At 51.1% G+C, this 26,489-nt stretch overlaps 1 protein-coding gene across 2 annotated transcripts in view; it reads right to left on the reverse strand.

Annotated features, from left to right (window-relative positions):
- Nucleotides 1-26,489, reverse strand: part of impg1a (interphotoreceptor matrix proteoglycan 1a) — a 228,407-nt gene that overhangs the window by 172,189 nt on the left and 29,729 nt on the right. For both annotated transcript variants that reach the window (XM_085982056.1, XM_085982057.1), the window contains exon 2: nt 8,681-8,920. In XM_085982056.1, coding sequence (XP_085838182.1) covers nt 8,681-8,920 — 240 coding nt within the window. The remainder of the gene's footprint in view (nt 1-8,680; nt 8,921-26,489) is intronic.

The following is a 26,489-nucleotide window of genomic DNA, read 5'->3' on the forward strand; positions in this document are numbered from 1 at the left end:
TCGATGTACCCAGTTCTATAGCCATAGTTGTCTGGATCTCTGTCTGAAAGAAGTTAAAGATCTTGTTATCAGGTGCTAATATAACTGGTGTGCTAATATAACTGGTGCACAAATAACCTTTAGCTGATAGGCAGTCAGCCATTTTCTATTGGCAAGGTGGGCCTTTCAGTTCATGAAGGGAAAGTGTGCAGAAAATTATCTGCTCATCAGAAACGATGTATATATATTTAAACACTGCTTTCTTAGATTTATTTGTTTGAGCTGTTAAATCTCTTTAGAGTGACTGTTTTGCATGTAGGATGCTGTGGTAAAACCACCAATGAACTCCTGTACAAATGAATAACTGTCTTTAAAGCAATGTCCGTTTGCTGAGTGTAAACAAGCTTTTTGTAAAAACCCTGAAACAACGCGATGGCGTCATCACGTTGGTCACGTGGTGCCCCGAGTGGTGGGAAACATGATGACGTCATGACGTCAGAGGTGGGAGGTTCTGAGTCTAGACCTCGTGGAACAAGCTACTGTATAGACCTGTTTGCTGTTGCTCCTGCATGTTTTTGTTTTGTTCACCAGTTTAATTAAATTCGGTTAATTTACTGAACTGACTCGACCTCAGTGATTTAGATAGGAATCCGTTGATTCCTACATTGGTGACCCCGAAGCTTCGCGGACGATTTTCGCGGAGGCAAGCTCGAGAACAAGATGGATGTAAATGCAGCGAGTTTGAAGCTCCCTCAATTTTGGGAACAACAGGCAGCCTCCTGGTTCATTCAAGCGGAGGCTCAGTTCCAACTGCGAAACATAGTGCTGGATCAGACCCATTACCTTTATGTGGTCTCTGCACTGGACAGCTCGACGGCTTCTCGCATTATCAGCCTGCTGGAGACCCCGCCCGTGGAGAACAAGTACGAAATGCTCAAGGCGCGCCTCATGCAAGTATTCGGTCTCACAAAGGCGGAGCGCGCACGACGCTTGCTCGCACTCCCCGGGTTAGGCGATGCTAAGCCTTCCGAGTTGATGAGCCACATGCTCACCCTCCTCGGGTCTGAGCCGCAGTGTTTTATATTTCGTGAACTGTTCCTGAGCCAGCTCCCTGAGCAGGTACAAGCAGCCCTGGCCAGGTCGACGGCTACGGACGGTGTGGCACTCGCGGCCGAAGCCGATACCATTTACGCGGTGATGCAACAGTATTGTGCCACCTCGACGCGCCCCGCCTCCAAGAACCCCGCCTCGGCACCTCCACAGACCGGCCTTTGCTACAATCACGCCCGTTTCGGTCAGAAAGCCAGATGCTGCCGACCCCCGTGTAAATTTGTGCCGCCGGCACCGAGAAAGCAGCAACACCGATTGCGCCACCGGAAGGGAAGCCCCGAGGTCGGTTTCGCCTCCACAATGACAGTTGATGATTCTGGGAATATCGGAGTGGCTCCGACAGGATTGTCCGACATCCTCTGCGATTGACTTTGATGATTAAAGACACTTCTGGGGGGGCGCATGTGGTAAAACCACCAATGAACTCCTGTACAAATGAATAACTGTCTTTAAAGCAATGTTACAGCACCTATGTCCGTTTGCTGAGTGTAAACAAGCTTTCTGTAAAAACCCTGAAACAACGCGATGACGTCATCACGTTGGTCACGTGATGCCCCGAGTGGTGGGAAACGTGATGACGTCATGACGTCAGAGGTGGGAGGTTCTGAGTCCAGACCTCGTGGAACAAGCTACTGTATAGACCTGTTTGCTGTTGCTCCTGCATGTTTTTGTTTTGTTCACCAGTTTAATTAAATTCGGTTAATTTACTGAACTGACTCGACCTCAGTGATTTAGATAGGAATCCGTTGATTCCTACAATGCAGACATTTATTCTCTCTATTTAGAAAAAGGACAAATTCCTGTCAAATTTGTAAAACATTGGGGGTTATTTTGACCAAAGAGTGAAAACAGGCGCTGAATGGGTGCTGTGTTAATAAGAATCGCCTGTTTGAAAGTCTGGATTTTGCCACAATTTTCACTCTATTCAATGATTATCATGATTTAATTGTGCCTACTGGTGCTGAAACCGACACCTGCAGGTTTCGCACTCGAGCGCTGATTAAACACTGGAGCTGTTTATGCAGCCTGCACTCACCCACTTCACTGAGGGTGTGGAGTGCGCGGGCTGGGAGAGAGGCAAACGTGGAAGGATGTCTCAAGGTCAAAGAGAGAGGGCGACCAGTTTCTCCAACATGGCACTGGAAGCCCTGGTGGAGGAGGTAGAGAGGAGGAAGGATATCCTCTCCCTGCAGGGAGGAAGGACGTCACAGAGGCAGCTGATGTGCCGCATGTGGGAGGAGACATCCCAGGAGGTAACAGCCAGGCGCCCTGACCCTAGGACATGGCTCCAATGCTGCAAGAAATTTAATGACTTGACGCGAGTGGTCAAGGTAAGATCCCATCTCACAAATACACTTCTCAATAACAGCACCACTACCAGCATCACAACCTCAACACACTGCATCCACAATCTGACTATTCATTGACATTCACACAACCCACAATATTGCATCCTTCACAAGCACTATGCACACCTCAGATACATCTCACAGCTCGTCAACCATGTGAGGCATCACAGACACAAACACACCTGGCAATACACTCATTCACAATCACCAGTCTTTCTCTTCCAAGACAAGATAGCACATAACAGGCAGCAGAAGGACCTGACTGGGGGAGGGGAAGCATGACTCCATGGGATCAGTCCCCTTGAGAAGGCAGTGCTGGCCGTGATCGGGAGGGGAGTGGGAGGCGCTTTGGCCAGGGGCAGAGCAGGGGGCATCTTGCCTAGAGGTATGTGACCACTCCAGCTTCCTTGCAGATGCACAACTATTCCTGATCCTTAATCCCCCAAACCTACCCTCACTTATCACACATATCCTCTTATAGTGGCCACACGCACGGCACCCTAACCCTTCTAGCTTTATCATTAGAGGCTCCCAGGAGCAAGGTGCATCTCGCCCTGCGGAGCAGGTTCAGGAGGAGCAACAGCCACCAGAGGAAGAGGAGGAGGAGGAGGAGGAGAGAGATGATGAATACCCTCTGTCAATGGCTGCCACTGTCGAAGACACCAGCTCAGAGACTGGCACCATGTGCAACCTGGAGGCTAGCTTAGAAGATGGACCCTCACAGTGGGATGCACCGGGTACTCGTGGGCAGCAGCCATGCAGGGTGGAAGGGTCACCACAGGTGCCACCCCTTGCCAGGGATGGGGAACAAGGTCACATACTAGTTCTGCTGTAGAGGAGCCAGATGAGGACCTCGCATGGCCAAGCTTTAGAAGAAGGCTGATGGATCAAACACACCAAACGCTTGGTGCAATGGACAGCCTGCCTGAAAGCCTGTGGATCGTGATTAGGGGGATGGAAGCGTCCATCTCCAGCTTGGTCCGGGGCTTGACACAGAGCCTGGAACCCATCCTCTCCAGCGTGGAGAGGCTGGTCACTTCCAGCCAGTGACCTGTGGAGCCCAACATCATGCTGCATCTGATGACTGAGGTCGCAGCTTCCACTGCAGTCATTACAGCTTCCATGGAATGACAAAGTTCTGCAATTGAAGCTCAGGCAGCTGTCATGGTGGCTCTGGGCTCCTCGGTTGAAAGGGGCTTGCAGAGTAGCTCAGTTGCCCAGAGATCTGTCCTCCAGCTGATCACTAGGCTGGCTGAACAGACACCCCGAGGTAATGGCGTGGGAATCATGGAGCAGGAACCTACTGGCCTCTCTCCAGATGCCAGCATTCCTGCTCCCTCCCCAGCCACTCCACCATTGCCCTTGCCTGTCAGCAAGACAGCCCAGAATGCTGAAGCCCATGCTGAGGTGGTGCAGTCTGAGGCCGGGCTTTCTTTCTATTTCCTGTCCCTCTTGTCCCTCATGTTTCCCATGCAGCAGCTGGTGCTGCTCTGCCTGTCCTCATCTCCTCCTCCCATTCCTCATGCAGAGCAAGGGGGACACCTAGCAAGATGCCCATGACTGAGCGTTTTTCACCCCCCCCCCCCCAAACCCGTCATGGGGGTGTTAATATTGAGGTCATTATTTCAGTGAACGAGTGGAAAATCTGTGAAACAGGCTGCCTAGGGAGATGGTGGAAGCAGAAAGTGTTGAGTCATTCAAATGCAAATTAGATAGATTTCTTTCAGAAAATAATATTTAGGGATACATTGTATGGGTAATTTGAAACATGACACCGTAAGTGTAGCATGCTTGGGAGGAACAGGTGACTTTGGACCAATAGTTCCCAAAGCTCTCCACCACTGGGGTTTTCCTCGTGCCATGTCTGAGTTTGTTGGAGACTCATTGATAGAGATTGGTTGCTGTGATTAGTCAACAACTCCATTATCATTGTATCAGGAGACTACCAGGATGGTAGAAGGTGAACTAAATGGACCTTGGGCTTTTCTCGTCCAGCAATTCCTATGTTTTTATGTTGCTATGAAAGCACAGAACACGAAGAGCCCTCTTCACAGAAGGAACCCAGCAGCTGACTGTAGATGGAGTGAAGTGCTGGTGGCGAGCTTTTTCAGGGTGAGGGCCCACCCGCTAATGTGTAGAGGGTACAGCAGACATAAAGGAAGATCACGTGGATTATGAAATTGGTGTCATTCACCAGCCACTCTTGGAAGGATATCCAGGAGAAGGGGTAAGATCTGAAGAAAAGTGCAAAGGTGACCACTGTGAGTAACCTGAGGCTACTGTGTATTGGTATCTGGACAATTGTCAGACCTGGGTGTTTTAGTAGCCTTACAAACAGCATAACTGAGCTGAATTGATCCAGTAGTTTTCTGGAATAATAAATATTGTTGAGAAGTATTGGAGCATTCCAACAAAGGGGGATTGTAGAAAGATGTAGGTAAGAATTGATTACCTGTCATCAGACACACATAACAATGTTACACAGATAGCTATTACAACTTCAATCTCCAAGGTACTCGGAACTCAATAAAACTACAAATAAGTTATGCTGCAGCTGAAAATACTCATTGCATAATATTCATTCATCCAATGTATACTGTTATCCTTGTATAAACAAGAGATGCCTTGAGACAGGCAGAGGCATTGAGAAACAGAAACCCTGTACCTACTGCAAGCAGATTACAGTAAAGGTTATAGGCAGAGAGTCCAGAGAAGGTCTGGATGACATCCAAGAAAGAAAGGATGAGCAGCTCCTGTTGATTTGTGCTGTTCTACCCATAGATCTTAATTGTATCAGTGAATAGAAACATAGAAACATAGAAGATAGGAGCAGGAGTAGGCCATTCGGCCCCTCGCGCCTGCTCCGCCATTCGATGAGATCATGGCTGATCATCCAAACTCAGTACCCTGTACCTGCCTTCTCCCCATATCCCTTGATACCTTTAGCTCTAAGAAATATATCTAACTCCTTCTTGAATACATTTGAAGAGTTGGCCTCAACCACCTTCTGTGGTAGAGAATTCCACAGGTTCACCACTCTCTGGGTGAAGAAATTCTTCCTCATCTCTGTCCTAAATGGCTTACCCCTTATCCTTAGACTATGACCCCTGGTTCTGGACTCTCCGACCATCGGGAACATTCTACCTGCATCTAGTTTGTCCAGACCTGTCGGAATTTTATAAGTTTCGATGAGATCCCCTCTCATTCTTCTAAACTCCAGCGAGTATAAGCCCATTCGACCCAATCTCTCCTCGTACGTCATTCCTGCCATCCCAGGGATCAGCCTTGTGAATCTTCGCTGAACTCCTTCCATGGCAAGAACATCCTTCCTCAGATAAGGCGACCAAAACTGCACACAGTACTCCAGGTGTGGTCTCACCAAGGCCCTGTACAACTGCAGCAGGACATCCTTGCTCCTGTACTCAAACCCTTTTGCTATGAAGGCCAACATACCATTTGCCTTCTTCACCGCCTGCTGCACCTGCATGCTTACCTTCAGTGACTGGTGCACAAGGACACCCAGGTCTCGTTGCACTTCCCCTTCTCCCAATCTATTGCCATTCAGATAATAGTCTGCCTTTCTGTTTTTGACACCAAAGTGGATAACCTCACATTTATCCACGTTATATTGCATCTGCCACGCTTCTGCCCAATCACCCAACCTGTCCAAATCATCCTGGAGTTTCTCGGTATCCTTCTCGTAGCACACACGCCCACCCAGCTTTGTGTCATCTGCAAACTTGGAGATATTACATCTAGTTCCCTTATCTGGATGATTAATGTATATTGTGAATAGCTGGGGTCCAAGGACCGATCCCTGCGGTACCCCACTAGTCACTGCCTGCCACTCGGAAAAAGACCCGTTAATTCCTACTCTCTGCTTTCTGTCCGCCAACCAGTTCTCTATCCAAGTCAATACCTTGCCCCCAATCCCATGTGCCTTGGAGCAGATCTAAAGCAGTGATTGTGTTGTGTTGTGAAGAATGGCATGTACTGACTGTGCAATAACAACATGCATAATTACCATAGAATTATATAGCACAGAAGGAAGCTATTCGGTCCATCATGTCTGTGCCGGCTCTTTGAAAGAGCTACCCAATTAGTCCCACAGCCTTGCTATTTCCCCATAGCCCTGTAAATTTATCCTTTTCAAGTATTTATCCAATTCCTTTTAGAATGTTACCATTGAATCTGCTTCCACCACCCTTTCAGGCAGTGCATTCCAGATCACAACAACTCTCTGTGTAAAAAAAAAAAAAAAAAATTCTTCTCATGTTCCCCCTGGTTCTTTTGCCAATTATTTTAAATCTGTGTCCTCTGGTTACTGGCCATCCACTAGTGGAAACAATTTCTCCTTATCTACACTATCAAAACTTCTCATAATTTTGAACACCTCTATTAAATCTCCCCTTAACCTTCTGTGTTCTAAGGCGAGCAACCCCAGCTTCTCCAATCTCCTCGCATGTGTACTCATCATGCGCTATTTCATCGTTCCACAGGAATGAACTCTAGGAGCAGCAAGTCCGTCCTTTGCAACATCGAGACTTAGCACCGCACTCTGCAGCACAACAGGAAGCAGGTAACAGCTCAGATATGAAACCTTTGGATGATTTCAACAATTCATTGGAGGGAAATGCAGGGTGAGTCAGTCATCATGGGTACGGAAGAGGGAGAAGTGATAGCTGAAGAGGATGGTTGCTGCAGGTTAGAGGCTCAGCAAAACCGCATGCTGTATTGAGATGTTTTGTGACTGTGAGCACATGGGGTTGGCAATAAAATGCGGCATGAACTAATCAATTTGTTCCCTTGCAGAAAAAGCTGGCCTGGGCAATGTTGTGACTTCTAACCCCAGCTGTGCACTGGCACAGAACAACCGTTGTCTGCTCTACATTTCTCCCATTCTGCCAGCTCTCTCCAGGGCACATTGTAAAGCACCACCAAGTGTGGCACAAATATCAGAAATGTTCTTCAAGCTAGCCAACTGTCAGTTTGACAGTGTTCCTGCCTCTTGAATATGCCTCGCCATATTTTTTGCTGAGGAGTATGAGGTGACATTGTGGTGTCACCAGCCAGCTTCACGCATCTACCTCTTATCTCCAGGGAGCCAAATGGTCACCCTGCTGTAACCCTGGAAGGTGGTGAGGAATCAATAATTCTCTGACAATAAGGGCACTCTCTGGAAACTCAGCATTAAAATGCGGAATTCCTTTTTTGTGGCGACAGGATATTTTGATGTTCATGGAGTGGTATCATTTTCTGTTGATGAACACTGTGGGCTATTGCAGAGGTACTTGAATGGTCACATAGATTCACTTGATGGCACCCTGTGCCCTTGGAATGTCACACCTTTCAAAGAACACCATTTGGCTCTCCAGTGGCTGCTGCATTGTGGTCCAAACGTAATGTATCCACCAGAATGTTTGTGAATCCATCAATGGAATGGTGAACCACAAACTAGGTGTTACATGTTGAGATATTTACCTTGTAAGAAAGTTTGGCGTTAATTTGTATTATGATGGTGCTATGAAGTTAAATTTGGTTCATAAGGTTCCCAGACACACAAAGCATCTAAAATGTTGTTTCGGGAACATTAGCTGGAATACCATACACCTTAGAATTGTATTTCTTGCAAACCATATTGGTTTGAGATAATTGGGTTCATTAGCATTTTCCAGAGAGGTTCTGATGAAGGGTTGTCGACCTGAAACGTTAACCCTGTTTCTTTCTCCACAGATGCTGCTTGACCTGCTGAGTGTTTCCAGCATTTTCTGATTTTAATTCAGATTTCCAGCATCCGCAGTATCTTACTTTTGCACCTATAGTATTGGATTGGTTTCATTCATTGAGTGCAGCAGGAGACCTGGCTGAAGAGGCAATGTAGTTGTCACAACTCCCACACCACAAAGGGGTGAGCTTCCTCATTCAAGGTGGTAGTTTTGATTGGTCGCTTGGCATTAATGGTAAACCCAGAGAGCTAGCAGAGATAGAAGAAGTTAAGTTTTTGGTACTCTATCGCTCTTCTTTCTCTGTGGAAAAAGACCGCCTGCAAGAGTTTAGTGTTAGGAACAGAGAGAGGCAGAGGGTTTTGTTTCATAAGTTGGTGCCAGGCATTGGTGATACTAACTTGTAAAATGAAATAAGCCCTAGACTGTTTTTGTTGCCATATATAAATTTCCTTTACACATAAGTAATCCAACTTCAAACTAATTTCATAGGGTTAAACATGACAATGTATTTCTTACCCTTTAACTTGTAATATGCTAGGTGACTGGCCATGACCTGCCTCATTGACTCTGTGGTGCAAACTTTAACTCCATTTGGGAAGAAGGTTGACCGCTTTGCCCTGTGCTTGGCAGTCAAGTCGATGATCCTTCCAATAGATGACGATTGATGGCTTTTTACTGGGGTCATCCCGACGCTTGGAAACTCAGCATGTCCAGAGTTACTTTTCTCCTCTCTACGATTTACGACTGCAACACCCTCTGCAAATACAAAATAAAACAAATTGCCTAATTATTGCAAATTATTTTCTTACCACATAGCCTGTGTAGGAAAGCCTTTTTAACGTCTTTCTTTACTGTTAATAAATTTCAACCAAATGAATCATAGAATCATAGAATCATACAGCACAGACGGAAGCCATTCTGCCCATCGTGCCTGTGCCGGCTCTTTGCAAGACCCATCCAATTAGTTCTACTCCCCTGCTTTTTCCCCCGTAACCCGGCAAATTTTTCCTTTCCAAGCATATATCCCCTTTTGAAAGTTACTATTGAATCTGCTACCATCACCCTTTCAGGCAATGCATTCCAGATCATAATAACTTGCAGAATAAAACAATTTCTCCGAAAATTCACATTAAGCAGGAATCTAAATTACATGTCAGTCGAAGATAATAAAAATAAAACACTGACGATAGAAAAAAAAACTGTCAGAACCAGTGGTTGACCAAATCGACAACTGTCCAAGCTCAAGTCTAGAGGACTGGGCACCATCCTATTAATTCCAAATGAGGCCAGAAGAATCCTTGGGAGTACAAGAAACAAGGGCCAACCAAACCTAAACTAAACACCCAGGAAGAACAGGCAAAAAAGAAAATGAATAGGCCTTAATCATGCCTCTTACACTGTGCCCATATACACCCTTGGGAAGGAGTGAAGGATAACATTGCCCTTTATAAGTAAATATTTTGCAGTTACTTTGCATCTGTCGTGTCTCACAAAGGAGCCATACCTCAAAAGTGTTACAACTCAGGGCATCACACCTCCCAACTGTCAAGGCAAATTATTGTGATTGGTTCAAGTAACCACTTAAGCTACCAAATATACGATTGACAAAATGTAAGCAAATCATAAAGGATCAATGAGGAATGAGCAACCAGCTGAAAACCAAGCACTCACGTCCTTCCATGTTTTTCAAAGCTACCATTCACTAACAGAGTATCACAAAATCCATCAATCAAGTAGATCAAATAGTTTCTTCAGAATTTTCATCTACACTTTTATCATCTACACAGAGGTGAGTGAAATAACATTTCTAACTTTACAAACACATACAAAATTATACATTCTGAAAAAGACTCACTAAGCTTACTGCTATGTTTTTGTTCTTCCTCAGATATTTCTTCATGAACAGCTCCAACAACCAATCCCATAAGTGACCCCTCATTCCTTATGATCCGGAGTGCACCCTTATATTCGTAATATCTAAGTAGTGTAGCATGCCCAGCAGTCAAACAGAAACTTTTGTTGCTGTATTCAGTTTACTGGATATATGTCAAGCCAACTTGTGACCTCCTAGACTTTGGAAAAGTACTCTCAGACCATGGCTTTGCTTATAAAATCTATATATATAAAATAGCTCTTCTGTCCTTCCATCTGTCTGTACGCTATACACTCAAAAGTTATAGAGCGTACCTACACATGTGTTATATCAAAAGAAAGCTTATGATTCCGGAATGGTCATAAGCATATTTACTTTTTGGTCAGACAAAAATTGTGCCGACGGTATCCAAAAAACGTTCAAAATTCCGCTCATTATCCGCTCATTAGCATTGAGTGACATGAAGGTTGACCAATCATACAGTCGAGCGACCTGAGGGTTGACCAATTGCTGCGTCATGGGGGCGGGTTCATTGCGTGTGCGGGCGGGCCATCCTACAGTTGAGTGGTGTGACGATTGACCAATCCTACAGTTCAGTGACTTGACGGTTGACCAATTGGTGCGTGTGTGGATGGGCCTAATCCTTCTGAGCTGAGGTGAGTAGCCGCCATCTTGATTCTAACTTTTTTTTATTTTTCCCACTTTCTGTGTGTTAGGGAACTAAGGAAAAGAACAAATTAATTCAGTTTTAAATAGTATTTAGGAGGCTCGCCTACTTTGATGTTTTAAATAGTATTTACGAGGCTCGCCTACTTTGACGGCCATTTTGAGTGGCTGTGCCGGCGCCGGGCGCGGCCTAGCAGAACAAAAAGCCTGGGCCTTGAGTTGAAAGCACGGGGAAAGAGGGAAGCGAGCAGGTGAGCGGCGGCGTCTCTCTCTCCGCCCCCCCCCCCCACCGCAGCGAAAGGCGTTTGTCTGCTGCCCAGCGAAACCCCCCCCAGTCTCTCTCTCTCTCTCCAGTGCTCGGGAGGGCGGGGCTCGGGAGGGCGGGAAGGGTTACCCCGGCAACCGGGCCCGGCCCTCTCCTCGGTGCTTGGGAGGGCGGGACTTCGGGAGGGCGGGAGGCCGGTGCTTGGGAGGGCGGGGCTCGGGAGGGCGGAGGGCTCGGGAGGGTGGGGGGGCCGGTGCTTGGGAGAGCAGGGCTTGGGGGGGGGCAGGGCTCGGGAAGGCGGGAAGGGGGGGAAGGGTTACCCCCGGCAACTGAGGCCCGGCCCCCTCTCACAGCCTCAAGCCGGCTCACGCGCAGGTCCCCGGGGCTTGGGTCCACTTGCGTCCGTGGGCCGGGGACTTGCCCTCTCTCTCCTCTCCTTCCCTCTGTCTCTTTCTTCCGCCCCCTCTCCCCTCTCCCCACTTCCCTCTCCCCCCTCTCCCCCCTCCCTCCACCCTCTCCTCCCTCCCCCTCCCCATCTCCTCCCTCCCCCTCCCTCCCCCTCTCTCTCCCCCCCTGCCTCACCCTCTCTCTTCTCCCCCCCTCTTCTCTCTCCCCCTCTCTCTCCCCCCTCTCTCTCTCCCCCTCCCTCCCCCTCTCTCTGTCCCCATCCCTCCCCCTCTCTCTCTCTGCCCCATCCCTCCCCCTCTCTCTCTCTGCCCCATCCCTCCCTCTCTCTCTCTGCCCCATCCCTCCCCCCTCTCTCTCTCCCCCTCCCTCCACCCCGCTCTCTCCCCTCCCTCCCCCTCCCCTCCCCCCCTTCTCTCTTCCCCCTCCCTCCCCCCCTCTCTCTTCCCCCTCCCTCCCCCCCCTCTCTCTTCCCCCTCCCTCCCCCCTCTCTCTTCCCCCTCCCTCCCCTCTCTCTCTACCCCCTCCCACCCCTTTCCTTCCCCCTCCCTCCCTCCCCTTCCCCCCCTCCCTCCCTCCCTCCCCTCCCTCCCTCCCTCCCCCCCCCCTCCCTCCCTCCCCTCCCCTTCCCCCCTCCCTCCGTCCCTCCCCTTCCCCCCACCCCCCCTCCCTCCCCTTCCCCATCCCCTTTCCCTCCCCTTCCCCCCCTCTCCCTCCCCCTTCCCCCCCACCCCCCTCGCCCTCCCCTTCCCCCACCCCCTCTCCATCCCCTTCCCCACCCCCCTCTCCCTCCCCTTCCCCCCACTCCCTCTCCCTCCCCTTCCCCCCCACTCCCTCTCCCTCCCCTTCCCTCCACCCCCTCTCCCTCCCCTTCCCCTTCCCCCCACCCCCTCTTATTCTATATATTGTGTATATTCTCGCTCCCCCGCTCATTCATAGAAACATAGAAGATAGGAGTAGGCCATTCGGCCCTTCGAGCCTGCTCCGCCATTCAATGTGATCATGGCTGATCATCCAAATTCAGTACCCTGTCCCTGCCTTTTCCCCCATATCCCTTGATCCCTTTAGCCTCAAGAAATATATCCAACTCTTTCTTGAATATATTTAATGAACTAGCCTCCACAGCCCTCTGTGGCAGAGAATTCCACAGGTTCACCACTCTCTGGGTGAAGAAATTCCTCCTCATTTCAGTCCTAAATGGCTTACCCCTTATCCTTAGACTATGACCCCCTGGTTCTGGACTCCCCGGCCATCAGAAACATCCTTCCTGCATCTAGTCTGTCCAGACCTGACAGAATTTTATAGGTTTCGATGAGATCCCCCTCTCAATCTTCTAGACTCCAGTGAGTATAAGCCCAATCGACACAACCTCTCATACGTCATTCCTGCCATCCCAGGTATCAGCCTGGTGAATCTTCGCTGCACTCCCTCCATGGCAAGAATGTCTTTTCCCTCAGGTAAGGTGACCAAAACTGCACACAATACTCAAGGTGCGGTGTCACCAAGGCCCTGTACAACTGTAGCAAGACATCCTTGTTCCTGTACTCGAACCCTCTTGCTACGAAGGCCAACATACCATTTGCCTTCTTAACCGCCTGCTGCACCTGCATGCATACCTTCAGTGACTGGTGCACAAGGACGCCCAGGGTCTCTTTGCACTTCCCCTTCTCCCAATCTATTGCCATTCAAATAATAATCTGCCTTCCTGTTTTTGCCACCAAAGTGGATAACCTCACATTTATCCACATTATAGTGCATTTGCCATGTTTCTGCCCAATCACCCAACCTGTCCAAATCGTACTGGAGTTTCCTGACATCCTCCTCGCAGCTTACCCTCCTGCCCAGCTTTGTGTCATCTGCAAATTTGGAGATATTACATCCAATTCCCTCGTCCAGATCATTAATATATATTGTGAACAGCTGGGGTCCTAGGACCGATCCTTGCGGTACCCCACTAGTCACTGCCTGCCACTCGGAAAACGACCCGTTAATTCCAACTCTTTGCCTTCTGTCCGCCAACCAGTTCTCTATCCAAGTCAATACCTTGCCCCCAATCCCATGTGCCTTAATTTTGCACGCTAATCTCTTGTGTGGGACCTTATCGAAAGCCTTCTGAAAGTCCAAATACACCACATCCACTGGTTCTCCTGTATCCCGGGAAATCCAGCTCCAACACAGCGTCACTCGGGCCGGGCCTGACAACCGCTCGGCCTGAGACACAGAGTGGGGGAGCGGCAGCGGCCAGCCATCAACCGTGCGGCCCGAGAGACAGCGGGAGAGCAGCAGCAGCCGGCCGTCAACCGCATGGCCCTCTAAACTGTCCTGGCACCGCCGGGCCCCCCCAGCTAGTCTATATATATAAAATAGCTCTTCTGTCTGTCTGTCCTTCCGTCTGTCTGTCTGTATGTACGCTATACACTCAAAAGTTATAGAGCGCACCTACACATGTGTTATATCAAAAGAAAGCTTATGATTCCGGAATGGTCATAACCGTATTTACTTTTTGGTCAGACAAAAATTGTTTCAGACGGTATCCAAAAAATGTTCAAAATTCCGCTCATTATCCGCTCATTAGCATTGAGTGATGTGAAGGTTGACCAATCGTACAGTCGAGCGACCTGACGGTTGACCAATCGCTGCATCACGGGGGTGGGTTCATTGCGTGTGCAGGCGGCCATCCTACAGTTGAGTGACGTGATGATTGACCAATCCGACAGTTCAGTGACCTGACAGTTGACCAATCGGTGCGTGTGTGGGCGGGCCTAAACCTTCTGAGCTGAGGTGAGTGGCCGCCATCTTGATTCCTGAGTTGATTTTTTCCCCCCACTTTCTGTACACAATTAAATAGTTTAAAAAAAAAGTAAATTAATTTCTAAAGACTTTTTGTAAGCTGATAATTTTCCTATCTTTCACACTCTTTTTTTGCTGCCAGGGTACTCGGTTTTCCCCCCCCTCTACTAGGCCGCAGGCCCAGCCGCAATCGGCGGTCTAAAGCCCGCTCAGGCCCCGTCCCGGGGCTCGGGAGGGCGGAGGGTTTTCTATAAACAAAGTGACTGCTGCCAACGACTGGAATCTGCGGTGAGTGACTGGTGTCAACGACTAGAAGCTGATATCGATGTTTCTGCTTCTCCACCACACCCTCCGTTGAGCGGTGGCGTCTCTCTCTCTCTCTTCCCGCGCGGCGCCCAGGCCCAGCTGCAATCGGCGTCTTGTAGCTGGCTCAGGGGGTGGGGCCAACGCTTGGGAGGGTGGGGGGGCGGGGCTTCCGGTGCTGCGGGGGGCGGGGCTCGGGAGGGCAGGAAGTGGGGGAAGGATTACCCCGGCAACCGGGCCCGGCCCACTCTCACAGCCTCAAGTCGGCTCACTACCCGGTCCCATTTGCGGTACGCGGGCCGGGGACTCGCCCTCTCTCTCTCCTTCCCCCTCCCTCTCCCCTCTCTCCCCCCTCCCCTCCTCCCTCCCCTCTCTCCCTCCCCCCCTCCCTCTCCCGTCTCCCGCCTACCCCCTCCTCTCTCCCCCCTCCCCTCTCCCATCTCCCGTCTCCCCCCTCCCCTCTCCCTCTCCCCCTCTCTCCTCCCCCACTCCCCTCCCCCTCCCTCTCCCCCCTCCACTCTCCCCCTCTCTCTCCCCTGCCTCACCCTCTCTCTCCCCCTCCTCCCCCTCTCTCACTCCCCCTCCCTCACCTCTCTCTCTCCCCCTCCCTCCCCTCTCTCTCTCCCCCCTCCCTCCCCTCTTCTCTCTCCCCCCTCCCTCCCCTCTCTCTCTCCCCTCCCTCCCTCTCTCTCTCCCCCTCCCCTCCTCTCTCTCCCCCCTCCCTCTCCCTCTCATCTCACCCCCCTCCCTCCCCCTCCTCACTCTCCCCCTCCCTCCCCCTCTCTCACTCTCCCCCTCCCTCCCCCTCTCTCTCCCCCCCCACTCCCTCCCCCCCGCCCCTCCTCCCTGCCCCCTCCCTCCCCCTCCTACCTCCCCCCTCCTCCCCCTCTCTCTCTCCCCCCTCCATCCCCCCTCCCTCTCTCTCCCCCTCCCTCCCCCACCCTCTCTCCCCCTCCTCCCCCCTCCCTCCCCCTCTCTCTCATCCCCCTCTCTCTCTCCCCCCCTCCCTCCACATCTCTCTCTCCCCCTCCCTCCCCCTCTCTCTCTCCCCTCCCTCCCTCTCTCTCTCTGCCCCCTCCCTCCCCCCCTCTGTCACCTCCCTCCCCCCCTCCCTCCCCTCTCCCCTCTCTCTGCCCCTCCCTCTCCCCCTCTCTGCCCTCCCTCCCCCTCTCTCTCTCTCCCCCCTCCTCCCCGTGTCTCTCCCCCCTCCCTCCCTCTGTCTCCCTCCCTCCCTCCTCTCTCCCTCCCTCCCTCTCTCCCCTCCTCCCTTTGCCCCCTCCCTCCCCCTCTCTCTGCCCCCTCCCCTCTCTGCCCCTCTCTCTGTCCCTCACCTCTCTGCCCTCCTCCCCCCTCCCCCTCTCTCTGCCCCTCATCTCCTCTTCTCCCCTCCCCCCCCCCTCTCACCCCCTTCCCCCCCTCCCTCCCCTCTCTCCACCCCTCCCTCCCCCTCTCTCTCTCCCCTCCCCTCCCCTCTCTCACTTCCCCTCCCTCCCCCTCTCTCTCACCCCCCCTCTCACCCCTCCCTCCCCCCCTCCCCCTCCCTCCCCCTCTCTCTCCCCCCTCCCTCCCCCTCTCTCCCCCTCTCTCTCCCCCCACCCTCCCCTCTCTCTCCCTCTCTCTCCCCCTCCCTCCCCCTCCTCTCCCCCTCCCTCCCCCTCTCTCTCCCCCACCCTCCCCCACTCTCTCCCCCCTCCCTCCCCCCTCTCTCCCCCCCTCCCCCTCCCCCACTCTCTCACCCTCTCTCTCCCCTCTCTCTCTCCCCCTCCCTCCCCCTCTCTCTCTCCCCCCTCCTCCCCTCTCTCTCTCCCCCTCCCTCCCCCTCTCTCTCCTCCCCTCTCTCTCTCCCCTGTCTCTCTCTCCCCCCATCCCTCCCCCTCTCTCTCTCCCCTCCCTCCCCTCTCTCTCTCCCCCTCCCTCCCCCCATCTCTCTCCCCTCCCTCCCCCTCTCTCTCTCCCCCTCCCTCCCCCTCTCTCTCTCCCCCTCCCTCCCCCTCTTCTCTCCCCTCCCTCCCCGTCTCTCTCTCCCCTCCCTCCCCGTCTCTCTCTCCCTCTCTCTCTCCCCTCCCTCCCCCTCCCTCCCCCCTCCCTCCCTCCCCCCTCCCTCCCTCTCTCCCCCCTCCCTCCCACTCTCTGCCCCCTCCCTCCCACTCTCTGCCCCCTCTTCCTCTCCCCCCTCCCTCCCCCTCTCTCTCCCCCCCTCCCTCTCTCCCCCTCCCTCCCCCCTCCCTCTCTCCCCCTCCCTCCCCCCTCCCTCTCTCCCCCTCCCTCCCCCTCTCCCTCCTGCCTCCCTCCCCTCTCTCTCCCTCTCTCTCTCTCTCTTTCCTCCCCCAGTCTCTCTCTCCCCCCAGTCTCTCTCTCTCTTCTCACCCCAGTCTCTCTCTCTCTTCTCACCCCAGTCTCTCTCTCTCTCCCCAAGTCTCTCTCTCCTTCCCTCTCCCCCAGTCTCTCTCTCCTTCCCTCTCTCTCTCTCTCCTTCTCTCTCTCTCTCCTTCCCTCTCTCTCTCTCCTTCTCTCGCTCCTTCCCTCTCTCGCTCCTTCCCTCGCTCTCTCTCCTTCCCTCGCTCTCTCCTCCTTCCCTCGCTCTCTCTCCTTCCCCCTCTCTCTCTCTCTCTCTCTCTCCTTCCCTCTCTCTTTCTCTCTCTCTCCTTCCCCCTCTCTCTCTCCTTCTCTCCCTCTCCTTCCCTCTCTCTCTCTCCTTCCGTCTCTCTCTCTCCTCCTCCCTCTCTCTCCTTCCCTCTCTCTCCTTCCCTCTCTCTCTCTCTCCTTCCCTCTCTCTCCATCCCTCTCTCTCTCTCTCTCTCCTTCCTCTCTCTCTCTCTCTCTCCTCCCCCCTCTCTCTCTCTCCTTCCCTCTCTCTCTCCTTCCCCCTCTCTCTCCTTCCCTCTCTCTCTCTGTCTCTCTCTCCTTCCCTCTCTCCTACCCTCTCTCTCTCTCTCACACTCCCAGTCTCTCTCTCTCCCAGTCTCTCTCTCTTTCTCTCCCTTCCCCCAGTCGCTCTCTCCCCCCCAGTCTCTCTCTTCTCCTCCCAATCTCTCCCCCTCCTTCCCTCTCTCCCCCTCCTTCCCTCTCTCCCCCTCCTTCCCTCTCTCTCTCTCTCCTTCCCTCTCTCTCTCTCCTTCCCTCTCTCTCTTTCCTTCTCTCTCCTTCCCTCTCTCTCCTTCCCTCTCTCTCTCCCTCTCTCTCCTTCCCTCCCCTCTCTCTCTTCCTTCTCTCTCCTTCCCTCTCTCTCCTTCCCTCTCTCTCTCCCTCTCTCTCCTTCCCTCTCTCTCTCCCTCTCTCTCCTTCCCTCTCTCTCTCCTTCTCTCCTTCCTCTCTCTCTCCCTCTCTCTCTCCTTCTCTCTCCTTCCCTCTCTCAATTCAATTCAATTTTAATTCAAATCGCTTTATTGGTATGACAAGTTACATCTTATGTTGCCAAAGCATCGGAAAACATTCATGTTTGTTCACAAAAATACAGATCTATCCATACAGTGTATAAACAGATATATCCCTGAGTGTATAAATATATACTTTCATATAATTTATATATACTCTTTTCTTATATTTACTGGTTGTCCCTCTGTTTATGGCAAGCTGTAACATAGTGTGCCGCTAGTGTTATGCAATTTCTCTCTTCCCCTAGTAGGTATGGGAGTTTTTGGTCTGAATTCCGGGCATATTTTTGTGAATTTTGGCTAGAAATTCTCCCTTCTGCCCTGATATTTTCTACAAGCTGTGAGGAAGTGCATCTCTGTCTCCACCACTTCCCTGACTGCAGTGAGAGCATATCCTGTCCTCTCTTGGTAGCCGGGTCTGTCTGTGTCTACCTTTTTCAATCACCAGGTTATGTTCACTAAGTCTGTACATTGTCAAAGTTTTTCTCAGTTTGCTATCCTTTACCATGGTCAGGTAATCAGCCATGTTGTATTGTCTGTTTAGGGCCAAGTAGCAATTGAGTTTGCTTTGGGTTTTTGTTGTTTCTGCCCAATATGACAGATATTTTTCCTTTTGCTTAGCGACGATTGTGTTGGGTCGAATTCTTTGTGTTACGCTGTCACTGTCCTGGGGCTGGTTATTGTTAGTAGTGTTAGTATTGTTAGTAGTGAACAAACATGAATGTTTTCCGATGCTTTGGCAACATAAGTTTGTAACTTGTCATGCCAATAAAGCGATTTGAATTGAATTGAATTGTTAGTAGTTACTTCACTGAGTCCCAGGACTAGTTGACTGAGGGTATTCTTCTTTATGGTCCTCTCTTGGCATTTCAGGGCTTCGTAATGATAGCATTGGGGGTTGCTCATTTCTAGGTGTTTCCAAAATTTGGTGCTCTTTTTTGGATAGTGATTATTAATGGATATTGGCCTAGTTCTGCCCTGCATGCATTGTTTACGGTTTTCCTTTGAGTCCGGAGGAAACTGTTACAGAATTCTGCATGTAGGATCTCAATTGGGTGTTTGTCCCATTTTGCAAATTCTTGTTGTGTTAGCGGTCCCACACCTCACTGCCATAGAGTGCAATTGGTTCAATTACTGATTTGAAAATTTTGAGCCAAATGCTAATTGGGATTTCACAGAATCACAGATCACAGAAACCCCACAGTGCAGATAGAGGCCATTTCGGCCCATCGAGCCTGCACCGACACATATCCCACCCGATCCCCGTAACCCCTACACATCCCACCCTATCCCCGTAACCCCACGTATTTAATCCCCTAACACTAAGGGTCAATTTATCATAGCCAATCAACCTAACCTGCACATCTTTGGACTGTGTGAGGAAACCGGAGCACCCGGAGTAAACCCACGCAAACACGGGGAGAATGTGCAAACTCCACACAGACAGTCGCCCGAAGCCGGATTCGAACCCGGGTCCCTGGCGCTGTGAGGCAACAGTGCTAACCACTATGCCACTATTTGGATTGATTTTTTAATGGCATAGAAAGCCCTTCTTGCTTTCTCTTTGTGTTTATTCACAGCCAGTTTGAAATTTCCCGTAGAACTGATTTTTAAGCCCAAGTATGTGTAGTTAGTGATTTGTTCAATTTTGGTTGTTCCTATTGTGAAATTTATTTTGGGTCCCTGATGTCTGGATTTTTGCTGGAACACAAGGACTTTGGTTTTTTGGGGGTTTATTGTCATGGCCAAGTCTGGCAGTATGACTCCAGCAGATCCAGGTTCTGCTGTAGACCCTCCTTAGTTGGTGACAGCAGAACCAGGTCATCTGCATAGAGGTGGAATTTAACCTTGGATTCATATAGGTTGAGGTCGGGTGCTGTAGATTGTTCAAGAAGTTTTGCCAATTCATTTATGTAAATATTAAAGAGTGTCGGTGAGATTGGCGAGCCCTGCATCACCCCCCCGCCCCTGTGGGAAGTATTTTGTTTGTTTGTCTCCAATTTTAACTGCACATTTGTTGTTTGTATACATTGATTTAATTACATCATATGTTTTTCCCCCTACCCCGCTTTCGATAAGTTTCAGGAATAAACCGTCATGCCAGATGGAGTCGAAAGCCTTCTGGAAATCTATAAAGCATGCGTAGATTTTGCTTTTGTTTTGATGAACGTGTTTGTCAATTAGGGTCTGTAGGGTAAAGATATGATCTGATGTTCTATAGTTTGGCAGGAATCCAATTTGGCTTTTACTCAAGACATTGTGCTCCTCAAGGAAGTTTATAAGTCTTTTGTTTATGATGCTACAGAATACCTTCCCCAGGTTACTGTTTACACAGATGCCTCGATAGTTATTTGGGTCGACTTTGTCCCCACTTTTGTATATGGGCGTTATGAGTCCTTTGTTCCAGATATCAGGGAAGTAAACGACACTCAGAACCAAGTTGAAGAGTTTTAGGATAGCCAGTTTCATTTTGTCGTCTGTGTGTTTAATCATCTCGCTTAGTATGCCGTCTGCCCCGCAAGCTTTTCCTGGTCGCAGGTCCTTGAGTTTTTCAAAAAGTTCTTTTTCTGTTATTATGGAGTCTAGCGGGTTTTGGTTATCTTTTATGGCCATTTCTAGCTTTTCCAGTTTTTTGCATATTTGGTGTTGCTCTGGCCTTAGTGTGTTTTTCTGTCCTCCCTCTCTCTCTCCTTCTCTCTCCTTCCCTCTCTCTCTGTCTCTCTCGCCTTCCCTCTCTCCTTCCCTCTCTCTCTCTGTCTCTCTCTCCTTCCCTCTCTCTTTCCCCCTCTCTCTCTCTCCCCCAGTCTCTCTCCCTCTCTCTCCCCAGTCTCTCTCTCTCACACTCCCAGTCTCTCTCTCTCCCCCAGTCTCTCTCTCTCCCCAGTCTCTCTCCCTCTCTCTCCCCAGTCTCTCTCTCTCACACTCCCAGTCTCTCTCTCTCCCCCAGTCTCTCTCTGCCCCCCAGTCTCTCTCTGCCCCCCAGTCTCTCTCTGTCCTCATCTCTTTCTCTTCTCCCCCCAATCTCTCTCTCTTTCTCTTCTCCCCCCCCAGTCTCGCTCTCTCTCTTCTCCCCCCAGTCTGTTAACCGCACGGCCCTCTAAACTGCCCCTGGCAATGCCGGAGCGGTCATAAGCGTATTTACGTTTTGGTGAGACAAAATTTGTGCTGACGGTATCCAAAAAAACGTTCAAAATTCCGCTCATTATTCGCTCATTAGCATTGAGTGACGATGATATTGAAGAGCTGCTATGATGTCAGAGCAGTTTTTGTGTTGTCATAAAGAATCAATGCTTTCACTGTGCCCAGCCTACTCAGCTGGGGTGACTCGGGCCGGACCTCTTCCTCTCTTCTCTATTTCTTCTGTCTCCGTCTCTCTCTCTCCTCCATTCTCTCCCTCCTCCAGTCTCTCCAATTCCAATTCCAATTCAAATGCTTTATTGGCATGAAAGTTTACAGAGAACCATATTGCCAAAGCTTACATAGCTCTCTCCCCCCAATCGCTCTCTCGCTCCCCGTCTCTCTATCTCTCTCTCCCAGTCTCTCTATCTCTCTCTCTCCCCAGTCTCTCTCTCCCTTCTCCTGTCTCTCTCTCTCTCTCTCTCTCCCCCCCAGTCTCTCTTGCTCTCTCTCTCCCCGCCTCTCTCCCCCAGTCTCTCTCTCTCCCCCAGTCTCTCTCTCTCTCCCCAGTCTCTCTCCCCCAGTCTCTCTACTCTGTCTCTCTCTCTCCCCGCTCTCTCTCTCTCTCCCCAGTCTCTCTCTCTCTCCTAGTCTCTCCCTCTCTCCCCCAGTCTCTCTCTCTCTCCCCCAGTCTCTCCCTCTCCCCCCTCAGTCTCTCTCTCTCTATCTCCCCATTCTCTCTCTCTCTCTCTCCCCGTCTCTCTCTCCCCCCTCAGTCGCACTCTCTCTCCCCCCAGTTTCTCTCTCTCTCCCCCAGTCTCTCTCTCTCTCCCCCAGTCTCTCTCTCTCCCCCCAGTCTCTCTCTCTCTCCCCCCAGTCTCTCTCTCTCTCCCCCCCAGTCTCCCTCTCTCCCCAGTCTCTCTCTCACCCCCCCGTCTCTCTCTCTCCCCCAGTCTCTCTCTCCCCCCAGTCTCTCTCTCTCTCCTCCAGTCTCCCTCTCCCCAGTCTCTCTCTCTCTCCCCTCCAGTCTTTCTCTCCCCCAGTCTCTCTCTCCCCCAGTCTCTCTCTCTCTCTCCCCAACTCTCTCCCTCTCCCCCAGTCTCTCTCTCTCTCTCTCCCACTCTCTCCCTCTCCTCCACTCTCTCCCTCTCCCCCCCAAGTCTCTCTCTCTCCCCATCTCTCTCTCTCTCTCCCTCAGTCTCTCTCTCTCTCCCCCACCATCCCCCAGTCTCTCTCTCTCTCCTAGTCTCTCCCTCTCTCCCCCAGTCTCTCTCTCTCTCCCCAGTCTCTCCCTCTCCCCCCTCAGCCTCTCTCTCTATCTCCCCATTCTCTCTCTCTCTCTCTCTCTCTCTCCCCGTCTCTCTCTCCCCCCTCAGTCGCACTCTCTCTCCCCCCAGTTTCTCTCTCTCTCTCCCAGTCTCTCTCTCTCCCCCCAGTCTCTCTCTCTCCCCCAGTCTCTCTCTCTCTCCCCCCCAGTCTCCCTCTCTCCCCCCAGTCTCTCTCTCACCCCCCGTCTCTCTCTCCCCCCAGTCTCTCTCTCCCCACCCCCAGTCTCTCTCTCTCCCCTCAGTCTCTCTGTCTCTCCTCCAGTCTCCCTCTCCCCAGTCTCTCTCTCCCCCCCAGTCTCTCGCTCTCTCCCCTCCAGTCTTTCTCTCCCCCAGTCTCTCTCTCTCTCTCCCCACTCTCTCCCTCTCCCCCCGTCTCTCTCTCTCTCCCCCACTCTCTCCCTCTCCCTCCACTCTCTCCCTCTCCCCCCAAGTCTCTCTCTCTCCCCATCTCTCTCTCTCTCTCCCCTCAGTCTCTCTCTCTCTCTCCCACCACCCCCGGTCTCTCTCTCTCCCCAGTCTCTCTCTCCCTTCGCCATCTCTCGCTCTCTCCCCCAGTCTCTCTCTCTCTCCCCAGTCTCTCCTCCTCCTCGCCCCCTCAGTCTCTCTCTCTCTCCCCATCCTCTCTCTCTCTTTCCCCAGTCTCTCTCCTCTCTCTCCCCCGTCTCTCAACTCAAATTCAAATTCAAATTCAAATCGCTTTATTGGCATGATAAGGTACATCTTATGTTGCCAAAGCATCAAAATACATTTATGGTTGAACACATAAACGCAGTTCTATTCATACATTGTATAAACAGGTATATCCCTGAGTGTATAAATATACATTCGCATTTTTTATATATACTCTTTTCTTAGTTTACTGGTTGTCCCTCTGTTCATGGCAAGCTGTAACATAGTGTGCCGCCAGTGTTACACAGCTTCTCTCCTCTCCCAGTAGGTATGGGAGTTTTTGGTTGTCATTCAGATTTCTGAATTCAGGGCATATTTGTGAGAATTTTTGGTAGAAATTCTCCCTGATGCCCTGATATTTTTCACAGGCTGTGAGGAAGTGCATCTCTGTCTCCACTACTCCCTGACTGCAGTGAGAGCATATCCTGTCTTCTCTTGGCAGCCTGGTCTGCCTGTGTCTGCCTTTTTCGATCGCTAGGCTATGTTCGCTAAGTCTGTACCTTGTCAAGGTTCTTCTCAGTTTGTTATCCTTTACCATGGTCAGGTAATCAGCTATGTTGTATTGTCTGTTTAGGGCCAAGTAGCAATTGAGTTTGCTTTGGGTTTTTGTTGTTTCTGCCCAATATGTCAGATATTTTTCCTTTTGCTTAGCGACGATTGTGTTGGGTCGAATTCTTTGTGTTACCCTGTCACTGTCCTGGGGCTGGTTATTGTTAGTATTGTTAGTAGTTACTTCGCTGAGTCCTAGGACTAATTGACTGAGGGTATTCTTCTTTATGGTCAGCTCTTGGCATTTCAGGGCGTTGTAGTGATAGCATTGGGGGTTGCTCATTTGAAGGTGATTCCAAAATTTGGTGGCTCTTTTTTGATAGTGATTATTAATGGATATTGGCCTAGTTCCGCCCTGCATGCATTGTTTACTGTTTTCCTTTGAGTCCGGAGGATACTTTTACAGAATTCTGCATGTAGGATCTCAATTGGGTGCTTGTCCCATTTTGCAAATTCTTGTTGTGTTAGCGGTCCCCCATACCTCACTGCCATAGAGTGCAATTGGTTCAATTACTGATTTGAAAATTTTGAGCCAAATGCTAATTGGGATTTCTATTTGGATTGATTTTTGATGGCATAGAAAGCCCTTCTTGCTTTCTCTTTCAGTTCATTCACAGCCAGTTTGAAGTTTCCCGTAGAACTGATTTTTAAGCCCAAGTATGTGTAGTTAGTGGTTTGTTCAATTTTGGTTGTTCCTAGTGTGAAATTTATTTTGGGTCCCTGATGTTTGGATCTTTGCTGAAACACAAGGACTTTGGTTTTTTGGGGATTTATTGTCAGGGCCCAAGTCTGACAGTACGACTCTAGCAGGTCCAGGTTCTGCTGTAGACCCTCCTTAGTTGGTGACAGCAGAACCAGGTCGTCTGCATAGAGGAGGAATTTAACCTTGGATTCATATAGGGTGAGGCCGGGTGCTGTAGATTGTTCAAGTAGTTTTGCAATTCATTTATGTAAATATTAAAGAGTGTCGGTGAGATTGGCGAGCCCTGCGTCACCCCCCCCCCCCCGTCCCTGTGGAAAGTATTTTGTTTGTTTGTCTCCAATTTTAACTGAACATTTGTTGTTTGTATACATTGATTTAATTACATGATATGTTTTTCCTCCTACCCCGCTTTTGCTAAGTTTCTCTATTTCTTTCTCTCCCCCATCTCTCTCTCTCTCTCCCCCGTCTCCCTCTCTCCCCCTCAGTCGCTCTCTCTCTCCCCCCTCAGTCTCTCTCTCTCTATCTCCCCAGTCTCTCCCTCTCTCTCCCCGTCTCTCTCTCTCTCACCCCTCAGTCGCGCTCTCTCTACCCTCAGTCTCTCTCTCTCTCTCTCTCCCCACTCTCTCTCTCTCTCCCCAGTCTCTCTCTCTCCCCCTCAGTCTCTCTCTATCTCCCCAGTCTCTCTCTCTCTCTCCCCCCCCAGTCTCTCGCTCTCTCTCTCTCTCTCCCCCCCCCAGTCTCTCCCTCTCTCTCTCCCAGACTCTCTCTCCCTCTCTACCCTCTGGTCTGTCTCTCTCTCTCTCCCCCAGTATCTCTCTCCCCAGTCTCTCTCCTCTCTCTCCCCCAGTCTCTCTACTCTCTCCCCGTCTCTCTCTACCCCAGTCTCCCTCTCTCCCCCTCAGTCTCTCTCTCTATCTCCCCAGTCTCTCTCTCTCTCTCTCTATCTCCCCGTCTCTCTCTCTCTCCCTCTCTCCCCCCAGTCTCTCTACTCTTTCTCTCTCCCATCTCTCTCTCTGTCCCCCCAGTCTCTCTCTCTCCTTCCCTCTCTCTCTCCTTCCCTCTCTCTCCTTCCCTCTCTCTCTCTCTCTTTCCTTCCCTCTCTCTCTCTCCTTCCCTCTCTCTGTCTCTCGCTCCTTCCCTCTCTCTCTCTCTCCTTCTCTCTCTCTCTCTCTCTCTCTCTCTCTCCTTCCCTCTCTCTCTCTGTCTCTCTCTCCTTCCCTCTCCAAATGGGGTGATACCGAATTTCTAGCCCTCTCCCTCTCTCTCCCCCAATCTCTCTCTCTCCCTGTCTCTTTATCTCTCTCTTTGTCTCCAGTCTCTCCCTCTCTCTGTCTCCCAGTCTCTCTATCTCTTCCCCCAGTCTCTCTCTCTCTCTCTCTCTCCCCCAGTTTCTCTCTCTCTCTCTCCCTGTCTCTCTCTCTCTCTCCCTGTCTCTCTCTCTCGCCCCTCAGTCTCGCGCTCTCTCTCTCTCCCAGTCTCTCTCTCTCCCCCAGTCTCCCAGTCTCTCTCTCTCCCCCAGTCTCTCTCTCTCCTCCAGACTCTCCCTCCTCCAGTCTCTCTCTCTCAGTCTCTCTCTCTCTCCTCCAGTCTCTCCCTCCTCCAGTCTCTCTCTCTCTCCCCCCAATCTCTCTCTCGCGCTCTCTCTCTCTCTTTCTCTCTCTCTATCTCCCCAGTCTCTCTCTCTCCCCAGTCTCTCTCTCCCTTCCCCGTCTCTCTCTCTCTCTCTCCCGTCTCTCTCTCCCCCAGTCTCTCTCTCTCTCCCCCTCAGTCTCTCTCTCTCTCCCTCTATCTCCCCATTCTCTCTCTCTCTCTCTCTCCCCCAGTCTCTCTACTCTCTCTCCCCCATCTCTCTCTCTCTCTCCCCCCCAGTCTCTCTCTCTCCCCCTCAGAGTTGGGGTAACTCGGGCCGGGCCTCACAACTGCTCGGCCCGAGACACAGAGCGGGGAGCGGCAGCGGCCGGCCGTAAACCGCGCGGCCTGTAAGCTGCTGTTTTACAAAAAAGCCTTGGCAACGCCGGGCCCCCCCAGCTAGTCTATATATATAAGCGGCTCTTCTGTCTGTCTGTCTGTTCTTTATACGTTTGAAAGTTATAGAGCGTACCGACGCGCGCGTCACATCAAAAGAAAGCTTACGATTACGGACCGGTCATAGGCATATTTACGTTCGGCCGGACAAAAATCGCGCCCGCGTATCCAAAAAACGTTCAACATTCCGCTCTTAGCATCTCATTAGCGACCGTGTGACATCGAGGTTGACCAATCGTGTGGCGGGTTCCTGGCGCG

Source organism: Somniosus microcephalus, chromosome 3, assembly GCF_052327205.1.
Source record: "Somniosus microcephalus isolate GS21.2 chromosome 3, FLI_Smic_1.0, whole genome shotgun sequence".
In the NCBI taxonomy this organism is placed as follows: Eukaryota; Metazoa; Chordata; class Chondrichthyes; order Squaliformes; family Somniosidae; genus Somniosus; species Somniosus microcephalus.